The 27,639-nt window shown below is 45.2% G+C and overlaps 1 protein-coding gene across 2 annotated transcripts in view; it reads right to left on the bottom strand.

The window, feature by feature from the left end:
- Positions 1-472: 472 nt before the first annotated feature.
- Snx10 (sorting nexin 10) overlaps positions 473-27,639 on the bottom strand; it is a 66,374-nt gene continuing 39,207 nt past the window's right edge. For both annotated transcript variants that reach the window (XM_028864150.2, XM_028864149.2), the window contains exons 3-7: positions 15,475-15,561; positions 11,279-11,379; positions 10,821-10,919; positions 2,713-2,925; positions 473-2,262 (exon numbers count right to left, since the gene is read on the bottom strand). In XM_028864150.2, coding sequence (XP_028719983.1) covers positions 2,181-2,262; positions 2,713-2,925; positions 10,821-10,919; positions 11,279-11,379; positions 15,475-15,561 — 582 coding nt within the window. In that variant the 3' untranslated portion in view covers positions 473-2,180. The remainder of the gene's footprint in view (positions 2,263-2,712; positions 2,926-10,820; positions 10,920-11,278; positions 11,380-15,474; positions 15,562-27,639) is intronic.

The raw sequence follows: 27,639 nt of genomic DNA, 5'->3' as shown, positions 1-27,639 counted from the left end.
ACTTTCACTGTTGACACCTTTAGCTACCTATAAAGTCAGCTTTAAAACAAATGCATAGGATTATGACCTTCCAGGTGCAAGGGCTATCCTTGCAGAATTATCCAGGAAAACAGAGTTTTGCTGAATGTAAATCAGAATTAGAATCCCTAAGCTTAACTCACATTAAAAGTAGTACTAAATGTCTGTGTATTTAGTTACAGGTGTAATTACTTCGCTCTCCCCCAGACAGAAAAGAAAAAGGCAAAGCAAGTGACCCATTGAAGTTCATCGAAATATCCAGGCCCCTCAAAGCCAGTTTGAAAAAGCAAGTGCTCAGGTGTGGCTACAGCAGAGCAAATACAAGCACAGCAAATATCAAAACCAAGGCTTATCAAAGTTCTTCATAAAAAACTACCAGTAATTTTAAAAATATTGAATTTAGGTCTGAGTCAGAAGAAATGTATTCTCTTATGTAAAATAAGTGATCTGATCCAACAATGTTGTTTTCTATGTTTAATGTGAAAACAATGACCTTGTGAAGTTTACAGAGCAAATATTAAGCATCACTTAATATTAACTTGTTTACTTGGATGGTTACATAATCTCATCAAGAAACAGTATGACAACTGGTGGCACAGTATATGCTCTTCTCACGTGCTGTAGAACATAAATGTTGTGAATTCATATAATTTACTGAGGGGTGGGGATGGCTCTAGAATTTAGCAGCTGCTAAATCTTCCTGCATTAAATTAATACTAGAGGACAAGATCTAAGACACTAAATCAAAATATTTATAGAAGTTTAATAATGTGTCAGAAACTTTTTTAAAAGGAGAAATTAAAGAAACCATTCTTATTCTAAATTTAATATTTGTTTCTTTCTTACCAGTTCTCTGAAACAAGCATTTCAAAGGACAATTCAATAACTTTTTATTAATACAATAACTTCTAAACACCCAAGTAAATGGCTCCTTTCTGCAGCAGCTTTTACACCCAGTGAGAGTGGGAGCCATTCACTGAAAGCAACAAGTTATCCCACCTAAGTGAAAATACCTTCTTTTAGCCACCAAAGATACTGTGCATCGTTGGTGGGGAGGACCTGGCTAATTATCCCAGGAAAATGCTGCCTCATCTGAAATGGGAGGTTCACAGCGGACCCAAGGCATCTTATATTTGGGCCACAAAGAGAGAGATAACTATCCAAATTAAGCCAATCTTCGGGTAGATACCTTTAAAAGAAAGGGCTTCTAAAACACAAATATGAGCTCTGACATTAGCAACCTGACTTCCACTCCAAAATTATTGAAATATTTATAGATAAAATTAATTTAACTCATAAATACCTTCTTCCAACTTAAAAGTAAGTAGTGAGGAGCCACTGCTGTGAAAGTTACCAGGTGATTTTTTTTTGTAATGCACATTTTTTTTAATGTCAGAAAATAAATCATAAGCTATGATTCTAACTACACAGTGGTAAAATGCCTTGTTTGCCAGAAGCCATGTTTAAGCTGATTTTGGACAGTGAGAATGTATTTCTAAATCTACGGATGGCAAATTTAAGCAAAATTACGAACATGTCTATTCTTTTCCCCCTAAGATGTAAACATTACTTTAGTACGTCTTTATTTGTAAGACATATTTTCCATTTACATGTGAAATAGTATACTGGAAAGCTTAAATACTCTTAAATATTTCAGTCAAACACAGCGTTTTCCAGAGTAGAGGACGTCTCCACAAAACAAGAGCCACGTGTCAAAGAGGCAGTGTGCGGCGACGCGGTGACTCTACCCTGGCTCCAGTCACACGCTATTTACCCTAACTTCCCCAGGGACCCTGCAAGGATGCTCTGTCTGGGCTTTAAATGCTACTGGTACACCTAGCTCCTTAAAATTCAGCTAAGACCAACTGTGCTTTATTCTTATATACACAGCATATGACTTACTTCACTGGAGAGCAGGATCATATTTACAAGTATTATATGGCAATAAAGGGTCGTATGGCATTCACAGACCGTACAGCTTTTGTACAGAAGCCTGGCTAAAATTAGACAACATAAAAATACTACCACTAATAACCCACCACTGTAAGTATTTGACTACCTAAGATAGTAACGGTGGCGTTAGGTAAGGATCTATCGTGAGCCAGCGTTCCCGCTGGCTGGGCACGGTTTCGTGCCTGAGGTGGCGGCCGGGGGATTCCTCCTCAGGACTCCTGCAGAGCTGGGCTTGCTTTGCATCCCTGGGTGCCGCTGTCATCGCTACTGTGTCCAAGCCCAGAGGATGAACTGGAAAAGAAGAGAGGGGGAAAATAATAAAAAGAGGAAATTGGTTTTCACAACACACTCAAAGCCCGAGTAACAGAGGGGAACTTTAATTATCTCCAGTCACAAAGAGAGACAGGAAATTTGGACTTTTAATTAGCCATTTGGAGTGCAGTTGGATATTTTTTTAGCTAGATAATTTAAACGCGAATAATTCAAGTCTGACTAAATGAAAGTCACATAATCAGAATGCAGATAATTGAATTTCTGCTGCATTCATTAATTCAGTGTGGAGGTGTGTGTGAAGACCACTATGATGAGCTGTCACAGCTCAATAAAATCTCAGTCAATTAATTTTTTCATTATCTTAGTATTACATCAACAAAAAGCAAAATGTGTATATATCTATGTGCATGCACATGGACACTGTGTGTTATATAAATATGTCTGTTAAATCAAAGTGCAAAGAAATACCTTTCTGAATCATAATCTACATCGTTGTCTTTTTTCCCTTCTTCGTCTTCTTCAGGGAACCGTCTATTCATCAAGGCAAACTTGTGAATTGCTTCTTCCACCGAGTACTTGGTCTGCCCGGAAACACATGCCTCGATGTCCTCGGAGTTCAGATGGCTCTGCAGAAAGAGGTGCAGGCTGCTGTCGGAGAGCAAAAGTGCATTCTGCAGAACTCTGCACGGGGGAAAAAAAAGAGGAAAGAAAATAATTGATGAGCAGGCATGGGCAGAGATCGGGGCGCAGACAGGAAACCCTTGCAACGGTACCACTGATCTCTCCGCTCCTCTGAGAACTTTGCCCCGACACTGGGCCCTGCCCACCAACGGGGTGAAAACATATGCTAACTTTTACTCAATTATTTGGAATCTTAGGTGAGTAAAAACACGAAGCTAATGGTTAAGGACATCTGTTAAAAGAATAACTTCAAGGACATTTCTTCCATTTAACCATCTGTTAAGACCATGTGGATTAATTATGGAAATGTTTTGCTTCTATGGTTATAGAAATGTATCCTACTTTTAAAAATTTACGACCGACGGCACGTCAGTGCCGCCGTCTTTACTGAGTGAGCTGTCACGAACCATCAAGACTTCCAACTACCACTAAAATTACAGGAAAAGTCCAATGCCCTCCGCAGCACATTCTGCACTTTACTAGTGTGCTGTGTACGTAAGTACACGTTTACAAGGCTCCTTTGAGGCGGCTTTTCCAATATCTAAAGTTAACTAAAAACTTCTGCAGCAGTGCATCTCTTGTCAAAATAAGCAACCAAGTAATTTTGCTCCTAAGCCTTGTCCCCAAGAAGGGTAATCTGGTGCTAAGTACACACTGGTGGTCCAACAGGACAGACTTGACACTTGTTACCAAGACAGCACAAATTTCAACTACAGCATCAGAACCAGATGGAAGTTAGAAACTGGCCCCGTAGCAAGCATCTAGCATGCTCACGTTCGTGTTCACAGCCGAGTATGTGCTTTTCTGGGTTGCCTTAGAGTAAGAAACCAAGGCAGTGTCCCCTCACACTTAAATAAAAACTGGCTTTTCATCCTTTTAGCAAATATTTTTGAAATATGATACTGAGTCTCTATTAATGGTGTTCAATGGTGACATTACAGGACACACGAGGACCAGGATGTAGGAATTAACGGGGAGATGCTACAACCCATGAATCATTTTGCACGACATGGGATTTTCTCATACAGAGACTATGAAAACCAGATCACACATTTCAGATGAAATGAAACTTGCTTTATACCTTGCATGTTTAAACAAGTAATTAGAAAAGTAATTCTCCTCTGGACATTAATACCAATTTTGTTAAACACCAAGGGCATCACAATACCACATCCTTTTCTTCCAGACAACACAGTTCTTTCTTGAAGAAGGCAAATGTCTACAAATGCACGAAGTCCAGCCATCCCTTCTGCCTCAACAGATTTATAAATGTAATCTGGGGGGGGGGGCCTCTCTACTAAAAGCAAAAGCAAGACTGTTGTGCTCTGCAAAGAGAAAATCTCAAGGAAACGTCTGAAGTGCTCAACGCTGTGCTCCTCTGCCCTGGTCCTCCCAGAAGATGGCCGTAGGGCACACTAAAGGTTCATTTGCCAAGCAGTAAAAGCCTTGGACTGCACTAAAATCTATCTTCCTTGTTTACAAATGCTTCCCATTCATGCCCTAAAGAATCCAAATTAGGAAAGAGTTTTATGGCCACAAGCCCCCCCCCCCATACGAACTTGGACCCGCTGTGCAGTCTGGGCCTCGTGCTTCCGGTGGCTGTCCTGTTGGCAGCTTCCCACCAGCCACAGGACAAGTGGCTGTTCATAGGATTGTACACACGGCTTTGTTTCTGTTGGAAATGTGTTTTATTTTCTCTATAAAATAATGGGTGATCTTTAAAATTGATTTTAGATGGTCTGAGGCATTACACAGCACAGAAGTAATGTGCACTAATGGCGACGATATTGGACACAAATTCATTTTAGCTTTATTTCACGTCTAAAGCAATTCTACTGAGCCTTGAACTGCTCACGTACTGTTATTAACTCGCTGGGTACCTAACACATGGGTACCGCAAACAAAAGTGATCAGGGTGCAGGCTGATGGAGACCTCAAGGCTACTGTCCCTTTTCTTCTGCCATAATTCAATTTCCAATTTGACTGTGCATTAGTCTCCTTAGCTCTCAGTTTTCTGCTGAATACTGCCACCTGGAGGACACAAGGGTGAAAAGCGAGAGTCCACGCCACCCAGTTCACTGGGAAGAGAGGTAAGCGTGGGGGACAGGAGACAGACATCCCCCTGAATACTCATACTCACAGGGCCCTGAGAGAGCTCGGAACCACTGTGCCTGCTGAGTTTAGTTTTATTTTTTAATTTTTGTGCCTTGATGGCTAAATTTAGGCCACCAGGACTGTACAGGTATGAATTTGAAACAAATAAAAAACTACTTTAATATATATATCAAATATATATTAAATTTATTTATATATATTTAATATATATATATATATTCGTGTTTTCATTTTGTGGTCAGGTAGTTTACATTGTAAAATTTAAAATGCAAATCTTAGAGTCCAGAGTGGTGGTACTCACCTGTAATCCCAGTGCTCAGGAGGCTGAGGCAGGAGAACCAAGAGTGAGACCATCTCAAATAATAATAACTTTAAAAATATTTTTTAATTTAAAAGATGTAAGCTTTGGGAGGATGAGAGGGCATGGTGCCTCTTCTGAGTGATAGTTGTTTTACCCTCCATCAGTGTTGTGTCTACCACCATCAGAACAGGAAAGCCTTTGTTTTCCTCAGGCATATCTCTGCCACATTTTCCACAAACAAATCTAATGATAGAAAATCAACTTCAAGGGCTGGAGAGAGGCTCAGTGGTTAAGAGCACTGGCTACTCTTCCAGAGGAGCTGGGTTCAATTCCCAGCACCTACACAGCAGCTCACAACTGTAACTCCCATTCCAGGGGATCTGACACCCTCACACAGACATACATGTAGACAAAATACCAATGCACATGAAATAAAAAAATAAATAGATAAAAAGAAAATGAACTTCAAGCTTACTACAACAAGGACTTTGTAAAGCAGTCAATAAACATAATTATTAGAAGCTGCCACCAAAATAAACGGTGATGGTGGCGGCACACTTTTAATCCCAGCACTCAGGAGGCCGAGGCAGGCAGAGCTCTGTGAGTTCAAGGCCAGCCTGGTCTACAGACCAAGTTCTAGGACAACCAGGCCTATATATTGAGACCACACACACAAAAATATAAAATAAAATAAATGTATATTATTCTCAAGCCTTCATAGTGGGAGTTTCACAAAGCAGCCTGTAGAATTTTAAAGGAATTTCTGGAAATATATTTACAATGCAAGTCCAAAGTTGCCTCTTCCCCACCCTCTACCCTGACAATGCTGGACAAAGCAAGGCCTGCTCTTCCCCTCACTGGACACAGTGAAGTCTGGTTTTCCTTAATGCGATTTTACTAAGCATATTATACAGTGGGTCAGTTGAAGAACAATATGATGCACAAAATCATTTAATTCTACAGATGCCCTGGATATTCTGAATTCAATATGATGCTCCCTATACACAGCTGTAGTGTACGGAAGGTTGATGCTGAAAACAAACAAACAAACAAAATTAACTTGGCCTCTTCTTACCATGAGAGAAATAATTTAAATCTATAAATATTCATTGAAAGATATTCATAATCTATGCTGTGGTGCCCTCTATTGAACATAGAGATTTATTAAAAAAAAAAAAAAAAAAAAAAATGTGTGTACCTGTGTGTGTTTGTGTTTGTGTGGGATGTGTGTCTCTCTCTGTGTGTCTGTGTGCACACCTCTGTGTACGTGTCTTTTGTTTAAAAACAAACAACTTTCTCACACAGCCATCCTCCATTACATAACCAGTTCAAGGTCAGCCTGGGCTGTCCTCAAACACCAACAAAACGTGAATAAAAATTACAGAAAAGCACATCTAATAACGTCTAAACTGGCGGTGTGTGCTCTCACTGGGATGCATTCCGTAAAGCAGAGTCAGCCCAGGCGGAGACTCCCACGGACTTCGCAACTCTAATCCATAACCTTCTGCCTCCGTTCCTATTGGAAGAGCCTACAACTTAGTACTAGGAGAGAGAAAACAAAAGGACAATTACAGTCACGGGGGAAAAGGAACGTCCGAAGTCTCACAACCACCGGCCGGTTCAGCTTGCCGTGGCCGCTCTGCTGACCACAAACTCAGCACTTCCTAGCACTCAGGACCAGCCTGTCTTCCTACAGGTGGCTCGTTTGTACAGGTGAGACGACACTCCCCACCACCCAAGACCAGTGAGCACTGAAACAGAGCACCTGGAGCGTCCAGCACGGTCAAGATCAACACATCGTCTTCTCCGACGACCAAACAGAGAAAGAATCTCCGATTCCTCCTTGAGAGTCAGCCAGAATCTGTATTGTGCTCATATTGAGTACATATTATTACACAAATAACCTTGAAATGAAAATTTCACTTTACGTTGCACACACATACATATGCAGAAATATTTTTTCATGGCGTTTTAACGACTTCAAAATTTACATAAATATCAAAATTTTTAAATACATGCTTAGAGTCTGTAACCAGCACATGTCACCTATTAATGCTATTGATTCTAGAGGCCTTCCACCAAACAAGGGATCGGCTACAGATGGATGACCCTACTGAATGGGGGACCATTGATCCCTCAGGTCCTGAAGGGTACAGCTCACCCAGCTGCCCTAGGCGACCTACGGCTGAATGTAGGAGGGGCACCAGGGGCGAAGACAGGGGTGGCTTCCACACATGCCCAAACTGAACCAAACAGGAGAACGGCGCAAAGGATAAAGGAGGGCTCAGCCATTGGGCCCAGTCCAAAGCCAACTGGGAACCGTTATTTATTTATTCCGTGCGCTTGTGGGGGATGCATGCATGCCACACCACGCAGCATGTGGTTCAGAGGACAACCTGTGGGAGTCTGCTCTCTCCTTCACCACAGGGGTTCTGGGGATCAAACTCAGGCTGTCTGGCTTGGCGGCAAGCACCTTTACCCACTTTTATTTTTTTTAACTTTTAAATTAGATTTATTCCGCTTACTTCCGCTTACATGTGCTTTGCCTACATGTATGTATGGGCACTGCATGTGTGCGTGGTACTCATGGAGGTCAGAAAAACGTAGCAGAGCCCCTGGAGCTACAGTCATGGATGGTTGTGAACCACCATGTGGTTGCTAGGAAACAAACGCTGGGTTCTCTGCAATAGTAACAAGTGCTCTTAACCACTGAGCTGCCTCTCTAGCCCCTCCCACGTCATTGTTTATGTGAAACTAATTCATTAGAAACAAATGTTCACATGGAGTGAACAGTGTCCCAAGACAGCCGTCTGCTCCGTGATTTGATCCTCGGATGACAATCCATATTTTATATGTACGTGTATTTGGCCTCTATGTACACTTGTACACCAGACAGGTGCACATGTGCATATCTGGTGCCCAAGGAGGCCAGACGTGGGCTTTGACTCCATTGAAACTAGAGCTTCAGAGGGTTGTGAGTTGCCATGTCGGTGCTGGGAACTGAACCCAGGTCCTCTGGAAGATCAGTACATGCTCTTAACTACTGAACCATCATCCCTCCAGCTCCCAGATCAAATGTGAATTACTTCAGAGCTCCCAGTGAGAGCGGAAGCTTCGTAGGCATTCCTGTGTCTGGTCCTGTAGCCCTGGCACACGGCTGGCAGATGAAGGGTCAGCAGGTGCATTTCAGGATCCTTGCCAAGCAGTTATCCGAACACAGCTACCAGCAAGGACAGCAACACACGGGCTACACTGCTCCACGCCACAACCAAAACAACTAAGGGACTCACAAGAATCCGGGTTCCATAGCCTGGAATAGCAAGAGCCAGGACTGCCGGGAGCCTTAGCCCCAAGTCCCTCGAGATCCTGAAGCAGGATGCTCGCCACCGTAACGTGCCTCAAACACAGCCAGTGGACGGCCAAACGATACCCAGTACCAAACCCCTCTGCCCTAGCACAGTCCGTGGGAGCAGATGATGGGGGAGCAGCTGTGACGGAATAGTGCTTGAAAACAGTGCAGGGAGCAAAAACCAGACGCTGGGCCTGGCGGCACACGCCTGTGATCCCAGCAGGCAATCGGGAGTTCAAGGCCAGAGTCAAGTACGTAGTGGGTTTGAGGCCAGTCTAAGCTCCAGGAGACCCCGTTTCCAAAGACCAGCGACAGGAATGATCAGTGCCCTGAGCTGACCTAGTGACATAAACACAAAGATGCTTTCTGTCCCTGGACCTGCACTAGCCCAACAGCTCCCCAGTGCCAGCCAGGGCTGCCAGCCAGGGCTGCTCGCCTGCTCCCTGCCCAGGCCTCCCAGGTGGTGGCCAGGCTGCAGGCTTCCCCGGGGGAGCATCTGGAATGAGGCTGCCCTGTGGACATGAGCTCCATCTTAAGGGAGAAGCCCTCGGCCCCCTGGGCACCTTGGCGACGACAGTTAACAAAAGGGAACAACTGGGAAGCCCCGACCAGCTCTCTGCTCGGTCACCACTGTGACGCCACGGAGGACACCGCTGTAATGTTTTCAGAGGACTCTTCGCACAGTGACCGCTCTGGTGCCTGTCCTTCCCCTGCCCTCTCTCAATTCATAAGCTTCCAGCTCTCCGCGTGTCCCAGTGACCTCTTGGAAGGAAAGGCACTGGGTCAATCTAATAGAAATAAGTATTAATATTCATGTGCATACTGAATCCCCAGGCCCTTTATAAGTGAGCCATATGGGGAAAGCAGCATATTGTTCCAGGACTAGCTCGGGGTCCTATTTAGTAAACTCAAAAGGAGATCATTTCAGATCCCAAAGCCACTGGAGAAGAATGGACCCTTGGAGACCCCTGCTTCTAACTGGTACTCACCTGACTCTGCCTACTTCCTTATCTAGAAAAAAAATATAGATAGGTAGATAGATAGATAGATAGATAGATAGATAGATAGATAGATAGATAGATAGATAGAAGCTCACAGCTCAGCCCTGAGTGTGCTATAATAATAATAATAATAACAACAACAACAACAATGGCGGTCAACACCCGTAAATTAGGTTGCCAGGCACCGCTGTCAATGTGTAGCCTACGTCACTGTCTCAGTCCTTATGGGAAGGGCGACCATTGTCCCCATTTTACAGGTGGGACCGACCACACAGGCAGAGAGAAGGAAGGGGCTTGCCTAACTCCCAGCCAGTAAAGTGGCAGGTCCAGGATTTGAATCCCAGGAGCCTAGCTTCAGAGTCTGTGTGCCACCCGGAGTGCAGCAAGCCTCCTGCGCTGGCATTCTAGAGAGCAAGGGACACAAGGGACGTCACGGTGGAGAGGACCCGGGGCGGCTCCCGCAGGAGTGTGCCCCAGCACAGAAATCCAGAGTCAACCTCCCGAGGACACGTGCGTTGACAAGGCATTCTCTGCGAGAAGAATAAAGCCATTCAGACAGAGGAGGGCCGTCAAGGCTCCGGGACAGACGATTTGGGCCCGTCAATTCTATCTGCTGTAAACAAAGCCAGTTTTAAGGAAGGGCTTCTTTTAAATAACAGGGCACACTTATTTCCTGGGAAATGTTACTTCTGTCAGCCGGACTCCCGAGGAACGTGCATCCACTTTACCTCAGCTGCTTTGGGTTTGTTGTTGTTGCTGTTGTTGTTTTAGGGTAGGAGAGTACTTGTTTGACAAGGAGTAGCCTAGAACTCACTGCAAAGCTTGGGCTGGCCTCAAATTCACAGAAATCCTCCTGCCTCAGCCTCATGAGTGCTTCCATTAGAAGTGTAAGCTGCCACGGTCTCTACTTGACTCTTAAGAGATCATGTGTTTATTCTCTGATTCAGTCATCCATTGTTTCTAGAAGGCTCCCTTCATATCAGTACCATTCAATGTGAGCCACAAGATGGCGCTCTAATACAGGATATGAACATATGTGGGCCACAGTTCAGCAGCATTTCAGAGATGGAATCTTCCACACAGGTTCTCTCTGCCTATACGCCCAACTCGGCTACAGACCCTTACTTACTTTCTGAGGAAATCTTCCAAGCCCTGACGACGCTGGTCAACGTGCTGGCGATTGTTCATGTTGAAAAATAGATTTTTAGATGGAAGTTCTGGTAATTGTCTGATGAGAAAAAAAAAAAAAATCAATCAGTAAATAAAGGTGACTCGGCTATAGAAATCACTCAAAGTGAAGGCATATTGTGCCTGGTAATAATTATCACACAGTTATCACATAATTATTGCTGTATAATATTAACTTAAAGGAAAATCTGTCTTCAAACGATCCTGGGGCTCTTTGTAATCAATATCCATAAAAACTGGTAAAGTCACGTGATGGATTTTAAATTCAGATGCAGGAGGCACAGAACTAACCAGAGGAAGGAAGCCTGTGGCCTATCCTTACCTGGTGCATCTTGACACTATCAGCTTTCAGTTCTGGACTACCAAGACAGATCACAATTTAACCCATAAGTCACTTACACCAGCAATGCATTGCTCTGGAGTCTTTGCCTCAGCCACACAAATTCTCTGTACCTTCTTCGTACACAAGATGTTTTCATGGTGAAACACATGCTGTTAGTCTGTACAGAAACAGAAAAACATGAGCCTCACCTCAGGGAAAAAGCACTTTCTTATTACATACATAACTCATTGCTTCCAAAGATGAGGCAATAAATTCTGGTGGGCATAGTAACCCACACTGTCATCTCAGACCCAGGAGGCTGAGGCAAGAGGGCCAGGAGTTCAAATCCACCTTTGGCTACAAAGTGAAACCCTATCTTGATAAACACATACACACACTCACACACCCTAAAATGTAAAATGCTCAGGGGCATCCATTGCATTTTTAACAGCATCCGGGAGCTTTTGTAGATAAGAATTGACCTCCCACAGCCCTTCACAAGGCATCACAGACATCTGCATCTCAACATGCATGTCACCAGTCACTGGGAATCCTGAAGTCACTGCTCAACTAGACAACATTTTCCCATCCTGCTTGGCAATGAGACGGATGGGGGATTTGAGTCAGGAAAACAATGGAACCCCAGTTCAGCATCGGTATCCATGATGGGCAGACATAAATGTCGGCCCTGGTTCTGCTCCAGGAAAATGACATCAGCTCTGGTTCCCTGAGTGGGAAAACAGGGTGGATACAAAGATGAGCAAAGAGCACCTGGCAAGCACAGTTAATACCATTAGTTACTAGCTGTCTGTTTCCCTGTGGCAGCCCCGAGACAGGCTCGGGAAATAACAGGTCCAGAGTCCCCAGCCTCCGCTGCGCCATACAATGTCACTCCTTTGGGTAAACACAGAAGAGTAAATAGTCTCCCTGGGCTAAAATGCAAAGGTGGCAAACATCTGTGGCTACTAGTTTCAAAACACAAGGTCATCTCTGCGAGTGTGAAGGCTCACACTTAGAATGCAAGGACTCCAGAGGGTGGGGCAGGAGGATTGCCACCTGACTGGAGTCAATTTGGGTTATAAATGAACTCCAAGCAGTCTGAGCTACGAAGTGAGATCCTGTATAAAATCTCAACCACTACCCCTTTAAAAAAATAAATAAATAAATAAAACCTCTACACACATGTATATTGTTTTGTTTTGTTTTTCAAGACAGGGTTTCTCTGTGCAGCCCTGGCTGTCCTGAAACTCCCTCTGTAGACCAAGCTACTCAGAGATCCACCTGCCTCTGCCTCCCAAGTCCTGGGACTAAAGGTGTGGGCTCTAGACCCAGCTTTATATTCATTTTAAATGAAGTTCATAACCATTGCATTGCTAAATGAGAAACTACCTTTTTGCTACTAAGATCTGTGTATTATTACAAAACTATCCTGCCAAGGAAGCTCAGCTGTATCCTCGGGAATACATCTAAATGACTGTATGCATTTGTCCGGAAGCTGGCCCCGTGACACACTGGGGAAAGTTCCTGGGTGCAGAGAGGTTCAGAGCCTCACCTGCAAAGGCTGTACAATACTACACCCAGCCACTTCTGCATTACAGAAATGAAACAGGCCTACAGCATGGTGACATTCTGCAGGACAACTTCAAACACAGCCTGACTCTAATGCACTCCTTGGAGACCAAGACTTTTGTGACACCAGAATCAGGGCCCTAACGAGGCCCAAGCAGACATCCCCTCTGCACTCTCCACACAGAGCTCCAGGCCCCTGCCGGGACTTCGGACATCGCCAGTACAAGCTGGACCCATTAAATCCCATTTCCCAGCTCACAGTCACCACGGGTGCCGGTAACAAAAACCCACAGGATCCTGATACCAGAGCAAGGCCCATCTGTGATTCCTTCAACCACGGGCAGGCAGCTCTGTCCTCCACTGCTCTGCAGTAACAAGTAAATATGGACATCCCAGAGTCATCTGGTATTTTTTCCCTTGAGGTTCATTGGAGTAAACGGATTCCCAGCTGATGTCCTCGGAGCTAACCAAGGCTAGCCAAAAGCCTCACTCATCTACCAGCTGTACACTGTACCACAGGAGCAGGTCTACACTGAGATCACCGACTAAGTCAGTTCCTCTAAATCCATACGCTTGCCTCTGACCTCCACCACCAAGCCAAGACGTACTCACTGTCAGCTGATGAGCACTTCAAGAAATACCAGAACACCACCAAAATAGCATGACTTGAGTCCAGGTAGAGTTCTCAATTCACATCGTGCAATTTATTAGCACAGAATTATCTATATTTCACTACCTCCTGAAAATAATCAAATTTCAGGATGCCCCCAAGTATGTGACAAGGGCTCACAAACATTTTTAGAGGCGTTAAAAGGCAACTAAATAATTTCATTTTGTTCCAAATGCTTATTATTTTTTTTGCACATTCTGTTCCAAATGTTTTTTTCTTTTTTGCACATTCTGTTGCAAATGCTTATTATTTTTTTGCACATTCCTTCTTTTTTGGGGGGGAGGGGGATGGTCAGGGATTGAGACAGGTTCTCAAGCAGACCAAGCTGGCCTTGAATACACCATACAGCTGAGGATCCCCTTGAACTGATCCTCCACCTCTACCCCCACTTGCTGGGATCACAGGTCTGGACCTCCACATCTGATTCAAATGCCTACTCCTTTTTAAAATCTTATTCATTTAATTTCATGTGTGCGATCTGAGTGTAAATCTATGCACCCTGTACATGCTGGAGCCTGGGGATGTCAGAAAAGGGGCTGGATCCCCTGAAACTGGAGTTACAGCTGCTGTGAGCTACCATGAGTGCTGGGACCCGAACCCCCAGATCCTCTGCAAAAGGAGTGAGTGCCGTAACTGCTGCGCCGTCTCGCCAAATGCCTACTCTTATACGTCCATCATTTCCCACATAGAATGGATCCTCGGTGTGAGCTTTTTAGTAAAAACAAAAGCAAAATAACAACTTATACAGTGCCAGGCAGTGGTGGCGCACACCTTTAATCGCAGCACTCAGGAGGGAGAGGCAGGCGGATCTCTGAATTCAAGGCCAGCCTGGTCTACAGAGCGAGTTCCAGGACACCCAGGGCTACACAGGGAAACCCTGTCTCAAAAACCAAACAAACAAAAAACTGAAAACAACAACAACAAAAGCAAACAACTCATACAGCAATGGCTTAGAGAAGAACTGAAAAAAGAGAAAAGCGGGAAGAAGCCACTGAGAGCTTTTGCCTAGCTTGGTTTTCTAAACTTGGGACTCTTGAAAGAAACCATTTTAGGTGGTGTTTGGTCTTCTAGTACGATTCCAGTATCATCCCAGATGACACTGAATGATGCTGTGTGTTACTTCACTTGCCCTGTGCGGTCCCAGATGCATCAGCTCCGGACCGGCTCAGACAAGTGAGTATCTTCAAGGCCAGTGTCTGGGGCCAGTCTGCCCACCTCCTGTCTTTCTCCAGCAGTTCCGAGGGACACGATCACGGGGGTTCGTTTGCATACTGTCTAGGCTGCCCCTGATGGACCGCAGCACAGCTGCAGCACAGCTGTGGCACAGCTGGCACAGGGCACTGTCCATGCGGCCGCATGGAGGACAGGTGTGCCGACCTTGCTCAAGGCGAGCACAGCGGCCTCTCACCACACAGGCATTTCAGGAGCTTATGGCTCCGTATTATTTCCACTCGGGGGATGTCACCTCTGGATGCTTACTCTGTGCTAGTGACTCAAAATCTAGACTAAGGCAAGCAAATGTACATAGTCACTTCCAAAATTTCTGATTCCATGTATAAAATATAAAGGCACTTATGAAGAAAAATGCTATAATGAAAACCAATACCTTGTATTAATTTAAAATGGTTAATACTACATCTCCCCTTGCCCCAAAATTCTGTCTCCTCAAAACTTGATTTATTAAACAATATATTATCTTGAGATACGATATCACAAAGAAATGCCATTGATGTGTTATATTCTTTAACCATTTTTTAAGTACTCACATCTCCATAAGGAAAGGTAATAAACATTAAAATATTGATAGTTTTTTAAAAAACAAGTACAATGTGAGCTTCCAATAAGTAATTCTTCAACTTCAAGAATCATCTTACTGTTTCGTTTGTTAATACAAGCTCAGCTGGAGCCATCCCGACCCGGTTCTTTGAATTGAGGCCTTTTTTGTTCTTGTTTGTTTGTTTAGTTCTTAGCATCATTATATCACATAAAACATTCACCACCTAGAATCCCGTTTCCTACTGACGGTGTACTTACATGAATACATATCTCGTAGTCGATATAAGAGTGCCAAAAGTCCTCCTTCTGAATCCTGGGGTCTCGGACCCAGACACTTACGAACTCCTGCAAGGGCATGGCGAACAAAAGACAGTGTCAGGCTTATGGAAAGGGCTGGAAGTTGCTGGGAGGACTGACCCGGAAGCATCAGCCAGTGCGCTTGCTGTCCCTCAGGAAACAAGAAGTAGAAACCATGAATCAGGCATCACCCGAGTCCACGAAACCCTTCACCACAAATGGAAATTTTAAATGCTGCAAAACTGAGCAGAATGCTTAGGGGCAGTGTTACTGGTGTGTGAAGACAGGCAAGAAGATATATTCCAAAACCGATCCTTAATACTCAGTCGTGAACACTAAGTTCCCATTTGTCTCAGCTTTTCAACGCCACAGCTACTGTCATCTCAAATACCTATAGGGCCAGTCTGGAAAACTGCTTTCTAGGTCACAAGGAAGACAGAGTAACAAAGGTCCCATGCAAAGCAAGAACCAGGGACGCAAACTGCCTTGCCTCAGGCTTGTGAGAATGAGCCACGGTGACTTAACAGGAAGACACACACCTTCATTCCCACTATGCTTTTCTATTTTTAAATATCTTCTCTATAGAGTAAATCATTTCACCTTCATTGTTGTGTTATGAGTTAAAAAAAAAAAAAAAGTTTTTAAAAACAGAGGCACAGCGGCACACACCTGTAATCCCAGCACTTGGGAAGTAGAGGTGGGAGGAAGGCCATAAATTCCAGGCCAGGCTCAGCTACAGGGTGAAAGTAAATTAGTAAGTAGATACACACACACACACACACACACACACACTGTGGATTTTTTTTTTTAAGATAGTAAGAGTGAAAGAAAGGAGCTGGAGAGATGGCTCTGTGGTTAAGAGCACTTGTTGTTCTTCCAGAGGACCAGGGTTCAATTCCCAGCAGCCACATGGTTAACTCCAGTTGCTAGGGGATCTGCAGCTGTCTTCTGGCCTTCCTGGGCACTGCATACATGTGGTACACAGACATATATAGGAAAAACACCTATATACATGGGGTGGTCTGAAAGAAAATGGCTCCCAAAAGGAATAGCACTATTAGGAGGTGTGGCTTTATTGGAGGAAGTGTGTCACTGTGGAGGTGGGCTTTGAGGTCTCATATATACGTGTGTGTGTGTGTGTGTGTGTGTGTGTGTGTGTGTGTGTGTGTGTACCCAAGCCACGCCCAGTGTCTCAGTTCACTTCCTGTTGCCTTCAAGATGTAGTACTCTCAGCTCCTCCTCCTGCACCATGTCTGCCTGCATGCTGCCATGTCCCATCATGATGATAATGGAGTAAACCTCTCAACTGTAAGCTGTCACCTCAATTAAATGTTTTCCTTTATAAGAGTTACCATGGGCCAAGTGTGGCTGGTGCATGCCTTTAATCCCAGCACTCAGGAGGCAGAGGAAGACTCTGTGAGTTTGAGGCCAGCCTGGACTACAGAGTGAGTTCCAGGACAGCCAGAGCTGTTACACAGAGAAACCCTGTCACAAAAAAGAAAAAAAACCAAAACAACAAAAAAGAGTTGCTGTGGTCACTGTGTCTCTTCACAGCAATAGAAACCCTAAGACAACACATAAAGGTTTTTAATTTTTTTAAATAATCTAAACAGAAGAGGAAGGCAGGCCAGGGTTTAAACAGACCTCCATGCTACTGTTCAGACAATAAACAAGAAGTTTTCTTCAGTCCATAAGATACTTTTCAAAGCAGAAAAGTAGACCATGTTTTCTGCCAGTAACACTGTGCCCAGCAAGTCTTGTCTCAGAAGGTAGCACACCCTCTGATCCTGCATCTGAGACTGTCTCATTAGGTAGCCCCAGGACAGGACCTAGGGACTGTGAGTGCATGTCCCCAACAGGCTTATTTTTTAAATGTTTTCACTGTACTTCTCCCCCTTCCTTCGATGTTTGGTTAGGTTTGGGACACAGTCTCCTGCTTCAGCCCAGGCTGGCATGGAACTATGTATCCCAAGCTAGCCTTGAATTCATAGGGATCTTCCTGCCTCAACCTCTCAAGAGCTGGGATTTTGGTCTGAGCTACCACATCCTGCCTCCTTTGGTCTTCCTGAGACAAGCCTTATCATGTGATCCAGACTGGTCTTGAACTCATGATTCTCCTGCCTCTGTCTCTCATTTTAAAAATCATTCAGAGACAGAATGAAAATCAGGTAACAAAGCTATACACATAATATGTTAATTTATTAATTCTGTGTTGTGTGTGTTAAATTCACTTTCCTGTGGTGCTTTTCACATAGACGCAGTTTGGGGTATTTTGGGTTTTTTATAGATTTGTTTTATTTTTAATTATGTGTTGGGAGTGGGTATGTAAAGGAGAGTACAGGTGCCCTCGGGAGGCCAGAAGGCATCAGACACCCCACCACCACCCCACCACCCCCACCACCACCCACCCACCCCCAACCCTCCGGGATAGGGTTACAGGTAGTTTTGAGCAACTTGGGAACTGAACTCAGGCTCTCTGGCAAGAATGGTATGTATCACCAGGCAGGGATTTGAGAGGCAGAGGTGGGCAGATCTCTAAGTTCAAGACCAGCCTGATCTACAGAGTGAGTTCTGAGACAGCCAGAACTACACAGAGAAACCCTGTCTTGAAAAACCACAAAGAAAAAAATATAGTAATAATGATATGCACTTTTAACCCCGAGCCATCTCTCCATCCCTGCACGGGGTTTTTGCAATCAAGCAATCCAATGACCAGAAAGTTAAATAGGTTATGGGCAAGTTTTCTGTGGAACCTCTCCTGCTCTCTGGAGTTCTTTCCTACTTTTCCTTAATAAATCTCTTTGCTTAGCCAGCAGGAAGGAAAGGAAGGAGAGAGGGAAGGAGGGAGGGAGGGAGGGAGGGAAGGATGGAGGGAAGGCAGGCGGGCAAACAGGTTAGGGTTCACAGCAATACCACCCTGAACACATTCAATCTCATCAGATAAATAGGTTGGGAAGAGAAGAAAAGACCACAGTCTGCAGAAGACCGAACCCCAGTCCAAGGCTCCCAACGCTGCATATACTCAAGGCTCCATTCTGGCTTTCATGGGCCTTTCTTATATACATACATACACACATACATTACATACATTATATGTTACATACACACATTATGTACATGCATATGTTGCACACATACATACTTATTTACATAGTCATATTTAACTACGCTGGTGTAAAGAGGACTATACTAATGTTTCAAAGCCTTTCTTTGACCTAAAAGTTCACTCTTCTAATTTTAAAAGAAATTAAAACAGTTTTACTGGCCCTAAAAAGTAGCATTGTCCTTGGCACTGTGTCTAATGAAGGACTGCAGGATGGCTCCGAGTCACCATGTCCCGTGGAAGCCACATTCCCACAGAGGGTGTTGGCAGAATCCGTTTTCCATGGAAGAGGAAGACATCCTCAGATGAGTCAAAGAGAGGCCAACTATTTCCAACCACTCGATGTCACACGTTCACAGCAGATGGAAAACATGGCAGCTATTGAAATGGTGGGTCTTCACACCACGTAAACAAAGGGGAAGCTGGTCAGGGTGGCTCATACCTACAAACCCAGCACTCGGGAGGCGGAGGCAGGATTGCCGTGAGTTCAAAGCCCACGGGCCATATACTGAGTTCCAAACCAATCAGGTCTACAAGGTGAGACTCAACCTCAAAACCAAAGCCACAGCCAAAGAACGGGAAGGGCCGGTGGTGGTGGTGGTGGTGGTGGTGGCGGCGGCGGCGGTAGGATTTGCTGAAGGGGGCGGAGGCAGGAGGATCATGAGTTCGAGGCCAGCCTGGGCTACACATTTAAAAAAAAAAAAAAAAGAACAGGAAGGAAGAGAAGACACGTGTGTCAACACAGCATGCATGTGTGATCTTGGCATGTCTGAACTGTAAGTCCCACTGTTACTACAAATGCCACATGTGGCCAACCACACAGCATACCAGTAATCCACTATGGTAGCCGATAAGTGGTTCTAAAATCGATACATCAATGTTTTCCTCACCCTACTTCTTTGCCGTTGACCACTTACCGGCATATCAACACTGAACAGAATTTCTAGTCACAAAACTGAATTCCGGCTCACCCGCCTCCTAAAATTATTAATTCACCAAGCCTCACTTTCTGCCTCTGGAAATGGGAAGAATGTCTGTCCAATCTATTCCAGCTGCTAGATAGATCAAATATCAAAACACCACTGAAACATCAGGGAATGCTCCATTAAAGCTAAACAAATACAAAGCAAATCACACATAGGGAGAGGAGGCTTATCAGCTCAGAGCATGGAGCCTTCCCACAGACACTGGCATTATGAAATAAGAAAATCTAATCCAGGCCTTGTGAGTGAGGAAGGAGAAACTATAAACAGGATATACTATATGGGAAAAGAAACAATTTTCAATAAAAGGGGGGGAAAGAAATAAAAAAAAAATCTAATCCAGGCCTGATGATACCCACCCATAATCCCAGCACTCAGGAGGAAGAGGCAGCAGGATCACCTCAAATGCAAGGCTAACCTGGTCTACATAGTGAGATTTGTCTCAAATCATCATCATCATCATCATCATCATCACCATCAATGGCCCCTCCTTCCTCGCAAGTCAGGATCTCATTATGTAACCCAGACTAGCTTTGAACTCTAAATCCTGACTCGAGCTCCGCCCAACACACTTTTTTTTTAAGTAAAAAATATTGATTTAGGAACTTAGTAACAAACACCATAATAGTGTAATTCTTTAGCAAAAAGTGGCCTAAAGGTTGGAGTGCACATGTCACACATGTCCTTCACAATGTGTGCAAAGGGAGACACAGTGACACGCTATGGGAAAGCCTCTCTTCCCAAGCAGGCTGGAAACTAACCTTTGCCTAGAGACCGGCATGTGAATATTCCAAACCGTACCAGAATACAGAAATGTATTTGTTGTTGTTGTTTTGTTTGTTTTTTGAGACAAGGTTTCTCTGTGTAACAGCCCTGGCTGTCCTGGAACTTGCTTTGTAGACCAGGCTGGCCTTGAACTCACAGAGCTCTGCCTGTGACTTCATTTTGAATGAGCACCTAGAATTCACTGACGCACTACGTCTCTACATTATTCTTTCAACACTGAAAGTCTTTAGCCTGGCTGATGCTCTTGCTGGCTAGTTTTTATCAACTTGATATAAACTAGGGCTAACGAGAGAGGAAATTTAATTACAGAATTACCTGCCCGAGACTGGCCTGTAGGCATGTCTGTGAGACATTTTCTTGATTGACTGATGTAAGAGGGCCCAGCCCACTGAGGGTGATGCCACCCCTGGGCAGAGGGACCTAGGATGATTAGAAAAGGCAACTGAGGAAGGACAGGGAAACAAGCCAGTGATCAGTTCCTCTATGACTTCCGCTTTAGCTCCTGCCTCAATTTCCTGCCGTGATGGACTGTGATCTGGGGGTTGTAGATGAAATAGACCCTTTTTTCCCTAACAGCTGGGGTGCTCGGCACCACTGTTCTTTTGTGGGTGGTAAGCTTGCATCCCCTCTCTGCTTCCCGCTGTGTTGCTGTGCCTCTGTGAGCCATACCAGGCTGCTGTTCCCCGACAGACCCATTTCTGGTGACCTTACGCACACGCACACGCACACGCACACGCACACGCACTGCGGGCTGGTAATCCCTAGCAGTTCATTCCAGTGCAAGTATCTTTGCATTGTACCGAACCTCCAGCCTGATCCATCAGACGTCCCAAGAGTACCAAGTGCCCATGGTCCCCACGTCATTCTGTCCCTCAACACAATAAACAGCACCCCACCCGCCCCAGCCAGTGTCGGTTCCCAGCCCCAGACTTCTGACTGCCCACTCTAGCACACACTGGTCCACCCCGTCAGACAAACTTCCCAAGGAACCTTCTTCTGTGTACCGACGCCCTCCCCACTGCAACACACACACACACACACACACACACACACACACACACACACCCCGCAAAGGACGGAGCCTCCTAGGACACAAGCCCAAAGAGATATACAAGACTCAGCTTTCCAGCTGTTACAGAAGTGGTGGCCATTGCTGAGGAGCGCAGACTCCGTGACATCTGCCTAAGGCTGGGCAGGGGGCTCCAGGGCGGCAGCTGTGTGTGCTTTCTTTCATGCCCTGGAAGGAACAAGCTGGTCTTCCTACCTACGTTACTAAAGCTAGGCCATTTTCTTTTCCTTTCTTCTGCTTCCTACCCCCACCTTTTTTTTTTTAAATTTCTCTCTTTTTGCTCCCTAATCCAATCATTTTTCAAATAACAACCCAGTCAGCACTCCTCAGATTTCCTGCCGTGACGTATTTGACTGTCCTCAAGGCACCACTGTGCTCCCTAGCTCTCAGTACGATACTGCACTAACCCCTGGGCCTCCTCTCCTGGATCCTACCATGAGCAACTTGGGCTGGCTTTCAAGACATGAACGTCTGCCACCCCCAGCGTACCCACTGACAGTCAACCGATCCTAAGCGCCTGCAGGAATGAGCAAATCGCCTTCGGAGGGAAACTAAATCAACTGAAATAAAAACGTCTTCCACCTGGCCTCTTGGACGCCACTCATCATTTGATAAGGGATTTCAGAGATGGCCTCAAGTTTATCTTAATTTACCAATCCCATCCTCCAAGGGTGTGCCAATTAACAGCAGAAGGTGACTAGAGTGATGCTTAAGATCTATGAGAACAAACTGTCTTCGAGCACCCTAAAGAACTTCAGAAACGCCTATTTACATAGAAATAATTGAAAATCATCCTGATGCCCTCAGTAACTTCGTCCCCTAAGACATGTGCCAGGCAACAATTTGCTAGCCTAGTTGGAATTAAAATATGTACTTGACTGTAATAAAAGCGCATTTATTTTAAAATATTCCGTAATTCAGATGGGCCTCTCCTCCCCCACCCCGCAATTAGTAGGAATTAGTGAAGTTTCAACACACTTCCAGCTACGAACAGCATGCCCAGACAGTCGAGGTTCACCTATAATCTCTTAATTAGACGCATCCCTCACGACCTGCCCACCATCCTTCACGGGGATGCTGACAGGCTGTCAGCCACAGAGGACAGCCCTCTGTCCCATACCTGGAATCACATGGATTTCCTATGGAAATGGCTTCCAAAGCTGCTGTTAGTCAATTTAATAACCTTATTAAACACTTTAACGACTTCTTGGGCCTAATGACTGTATCTGCTATGAAAGGAAACGCCAGGAGGAACAGAATTAAAAATTTAAAGTAACTGATCCTTCCCGCACTCCGTGAGAAAACAGGCCATGAGGTCTGTGAAAATCCAATCACTGGGTACTCTCTGATTTCCATGGCCCATTTCTCCCTGGCCCCTGCCCCAGGTTCAACCTTATCTGTCTGTCTTGTCTCCTCTTCCCTAACAGCTGGGTAATATTACCCCAACTCCACAGATAGGAGAAGCTTAAGCAACTGGCCCAAAAGTTAGATGACCAGCAAGGCCAGGCTGCGTTTATAACTCGGATGTGCCTCTTGTCCAAAGCCTGGACTCTGGTGGTTCCCTGAGCAGCAGTGTGCCGCCGCCGCCGCCGCCGCCGCCGCCGCCGCCGTCACTGTGTTCCCCTCCACTGTGTGGGATTATCTGCTGGTAGATCAATGCGGGCTCTCCTCGACTGTCGCTCCCACCCAGGATGCCATGCTTGGTCACTGTCTCCTTAGGCTCCTTTTGGCCTGTGGCACATGCATAGATGTCCCTTGTTTTTTTTGACTTTGATGGTTCTGAGAACTTGTTGGGTCTTTGGTAGACATTCCTCAGTCAGGGTTTATCAGTGCTTGTCTCGGGACCAGACTGGGGTTCTGGGTGTTTGGAAGGAAAACCATGGAGATACAGGTCCATCTTTCATCACAAACAAGGCACCTGCGGTCACTGGGATTCTTCACTGCTGTTTACGTTGATCACCTGGCTGAGACAGTGATTCACAGGTCTTTCCATCATAAATGTACTGTTTCTTATCTGTTAATACATGTGAAGATAAATTTGTGCTGATTGTTTTCTAATCACTCCTAAATCAGTTGGAGCTGGCAAAGTAGTTCTTAAAATGTATTAGAACGCCGGCCTGGAGGAGAGAGATGTTAAACTATAAATTCTATATGATCTCCGTTTCTAAAAATGCACACACACACAAGTGTGCAGGAAAGGGCGGGAAAGAGTCCAAGCTTCTATCTTCCCTTGGAGCTTATATTCTACATTGAACAAACCTTTTAAAATCTGGGAGATGGAAATAAAACCTTTCTTCGGGAGGAGGACGGAATGGAAGAGCCTCAAGTGACTGTCACACAAACGGGCCCAGAACACCAACACCATGGGAACCTGCAGTGTGGGCAAGGATTGAGATTCCAGGCTGCTTTTCTCTTCTTACTGAAACTGTACTGTCGTTTCTTTATTTTATTTATTTATGTTTGGTGGAATGTATGTCTGTGCCCCACATACACGCATGGTACAGACAGGAGACCAGCTCAGGGCATTAGATCCCCTATGATTGGGGTTAGACAGTTGTAAGCCGCCATGCGGATGCTGGGAATTGAACCCAGGTCCTCTGGAAGAGCAGTCGGTGCTCTTAACCGCTGAGCCGTCTCTCCAGCCATAGAAAGTACACTGTTCTTCAGTGGGAAGACTCAGTAACTGGGAAGAATGCCAGTGGCTGAGAATAAGAGGAGAGAGGGAGGGAATATGAAAGGAAGAGAGAAGAGAGCAGACCTTAAATTCAAGAGCGTACTGAAGGGCTCGGGATCACGGGACACAGGCACTAGTCTCTGTTTTTCAGTGATATCCGTTCATTCAAACCTTAGTTTCCAACCAGTCGCCCAGTATCAAAAGCTACAGCCCCGGGTTTTCAGGCTGCAGGGTGCGGCTCAGTGGTAGAATGCTACATGTTCTCCAGTCCTGGCACTACAAAAACACAAGCAAAAAGAGAATGCCAGGCTGGGAATCCTGCTGTGCACCTGCTAATTCTCAGCACTTGGGAGGCCCAGGTAGAGGATCAATCACCAGGCATTTAAGGCCTCCCTAGGCTAAACAGTGAGGGCAGGGCTAGCCTGGCCTACATGGTGAGACCTTGCCTCAAAATTTAAACAGAAACTTACCACCCTTTCCTAAAGCAAGTCCCAAATGTCTCCACTGGTAAGTGTGCTTGAACATATTAACACTATTCATCCATTCACGAAGGTTGTTCATCCAAAATGGCAGCAGGTCCTTCCCATCTCTGTAGCACCCTTCCCTCCCTCAGTGGACTGGCTGGTTTTGTGTGTCAACTTGACACAAGCTAGAGTCATCAGAGGAAGGGGCCTCAGCTGAGGAAAGGCCTCCATGAGATGCATTTCTCAATTAGTGGTCAATGAGGGAGGGCCTAGACCATGGTGGGTGGAGCCATCCCTGGGCTGCTGGTCCTGGGTTCTATAAAAAGGTGGGCTGAGCAAGCCATGGGGAACAAGCCATTAAGCAGTTCCTTTCCATGGCCTCTGCATCAGCTCCTGCCTCCAGGATCCTGCCCTGTTTTGCATCCCTGTCTTGACTGCCTTCAGTGGTGAACAGCAATGTGGAAGTAAGTGTAAGCCAAATAAATCCTTTCCTCCCCAATGTGTTTTTCAGTCATGGTGTTTCATAGCAGCAATAGGGACCCTAAGACACTAAGTGCTGGGGTCCTGGTGGTATATGGAATTCCCTTGGGACACTTAGACTTGCCCTATCCTGGGTATTCCCTGCCAAAACCACTCACTCAACCCAGGGGTGGTGGCGCACACCTTTAATCCCAGCACTCAGGAGGCAGAGGCAGGTAGATCTCTCTGAGTTCAAGGCTAACCTGGTCTAAATAGTGAGTTCCAGGATAGCCAGGACTATGTATAAGATCCCATCTCAAAAAAAAAGAAAGAAAGAAAGAAAGAAAGAAAGAAAGAAAGAAAGAAAGAAAGAAAGAAAGAAAGAAAGAAAGAAAGAAAGAAAGAAAGAAAGAAAGAAAGAAAATATAGAACTCACTCAGGTGTCAATATCGGGTGGTTGCCTGAAAGCCGTTGTTATTCCCCAACACGAAGTACAGACGCTTTGAAGAAGAAAAGTCCTTATCTTTAAGGTATAAGTCTCTAAAGCCGTGGGTCTCAGCATTCCAGATGCTGCAACCCTTTAATACAGTTCCTCATGATGTGGTGACCCCCAACCATAAAATTATTTCATTGCTACTTCATAACTGTAATTTTGCTACTGTTAGGAACCATCATGTAAATATCTGATATGCAGGATCTCTGACAGTCGACCCCAGTGGGGTCTCGACCCACAGGTTGAAAACCAATGCCCTAAAGGGAGACCGCCACTATCACGTTCCAGGAAGTAGGGGGACACACAGGTGTATACAGATACACAGGCACAAAGACAGGTCCCAGCCCCTAAGAGGGGTGTTCCAGTTACAGCAGCAGCTGAGGAAGAAGCCCAGCACCTTCGTGGAGGAGCAGCAGCCGGAGGGTCACGAACAAGATGTGAGTCTCCAGGACACAGTCTGTGTCCTACAAAGAGGGGCAGCTCCTTCACCGCTTCAGAAAACAAGCTTCCCGAGGCGGGGGGCAAAGGTCCTCAGTGCTGCAGAGAAATCAAACTGCTCCTCCTGGGCATCAGAATATAAAAAGAGCAAAAATGCCTGACTCCACAAAAGATGCTGTCTGAAATGTGTCCCCTGTCACACCCACCTGCCTTTCCATTTGAATTCTGGGTTCTGTCTCATTAAACACAAGGGTTGATTCAGTTGGGTCCGTCTAATTATTCTTATTAAAATATGTAACCATAATATTTTAATTGTAAATTAAAGTTGCATGCATGAATGAGTCTGAATTCATTTTAATTTTACAGTGGCCCAATGCCAAGGCCTTTTTATAGGGACAATCCATCAGCTGGGGTACTGCTCTCCTGGGAATTCAAACCAATGTGCAAATGGAACATATTTAACTAACAAGGGAGAGGCTCGCTCCCTTCTCTCCTCTTGCTAGATTTATTATGGTAATAAAGCTGCTTCGACAAGAGAGACTACAATTCCCAAATCTTAAAAAAATAAAATAAAAATGACCAAACCTCGAGGCTGGCACCACCAGCTCTGTGGAGCTGGCATGTCACCACTAGCCATCTGCACCCTGAACAAAGATGGCAAGTAGGTCTTAATCCACATGCCAATCTCATGATTAATTAGTAATGGCTACGATCTATGGGCACCAACTGGAACGCACTCATACAAACACTGGTCTAGCTTCTAGAACAATCAGTGATACTGCATCAGACCCTTCCGTGTGCAATCAGGGGGGTCCTGACTAAACAACAACCAGTCGCGACACCCTACAGACTCGGCGCCTCCAGCTGGCATTGAGTGTAAAGTATTCTTGAGGCAATCAAGGAGATGAAAACACCTTTTTAAAATGAGGCTGTCGGAAGTCTTTTTGATCCCCAACTGAGGCCTGAAGGAAGAGAAGGCATCAGCTCCTCCTTCAACAATGTATGAAAACCAATGGAGCAGGAGGGCAGTATTAGAACAGACTGCACAGAGCTATCGAGGCACCAAAATAAGCCCGAAACAGGGAGCAAGAAGTGCCCCGGGGTTGGGAGAAGTAGGAAGGAAGTCTGGAGAAAGACTTTGGGCCTGCAGGTACCTAGAAGCCATGTGCAGGAACTCTGGCTGTGCCCAGCACTCTGGGCCACATGGAGAATGAACAGACAGCTGATGAGCGGCCAGATGTTATACTACAGTTGTTATACTACAGTATACCCTGGCTCTCACTTCTCTGAAATTATTTCTTACCGACAAAACTAAGCTAAATTTTTGAACACTGTGTCCCCATCTATTTGCAGTATGTTTTTTCCATTGAAGGAATTGCCATTCTTTACATTGTTAATGATATAATCATTCCATAGTCATTTATCAGAGAGGACGTTCTCAAGATCATTGATACGTTATCTTTATCTAGTTGGTGTGATGGCTAATATTGATTATGACGGGACCTGGGCTCAAACCTCCAGGCAAACCTATGACGGATTGATTCTCTTGACTAGGTTACGTGAGACAGGAGTTCTCCCCTTAAACATGGGTGTCACCATTCGCTAAGCTCGGGTCCTGGACCGCAGAAAAGGGACAGAGTTGAACAGACTAGGGTTG

The sequence above is a fragment of the Peromyscus leucopus genome, chromosome 3 (assembly GCF_004664715.2).
Source record: "Peromyscus leucopus breed LL Stock chromosome 3, UCI_PerLeu_2.1, whole genome shotgun sequence".
In the NCBI taxonomy this organism is placed as follows: Eukaryota; Metazoa; Chordata; class Mammalia; order Rodentia; family Cricetidae; genus Peromyscus; species Peromyscus leucopus.
This window is presented reverse-complemented; position numbering and strand designations above follow the sequence as displayed.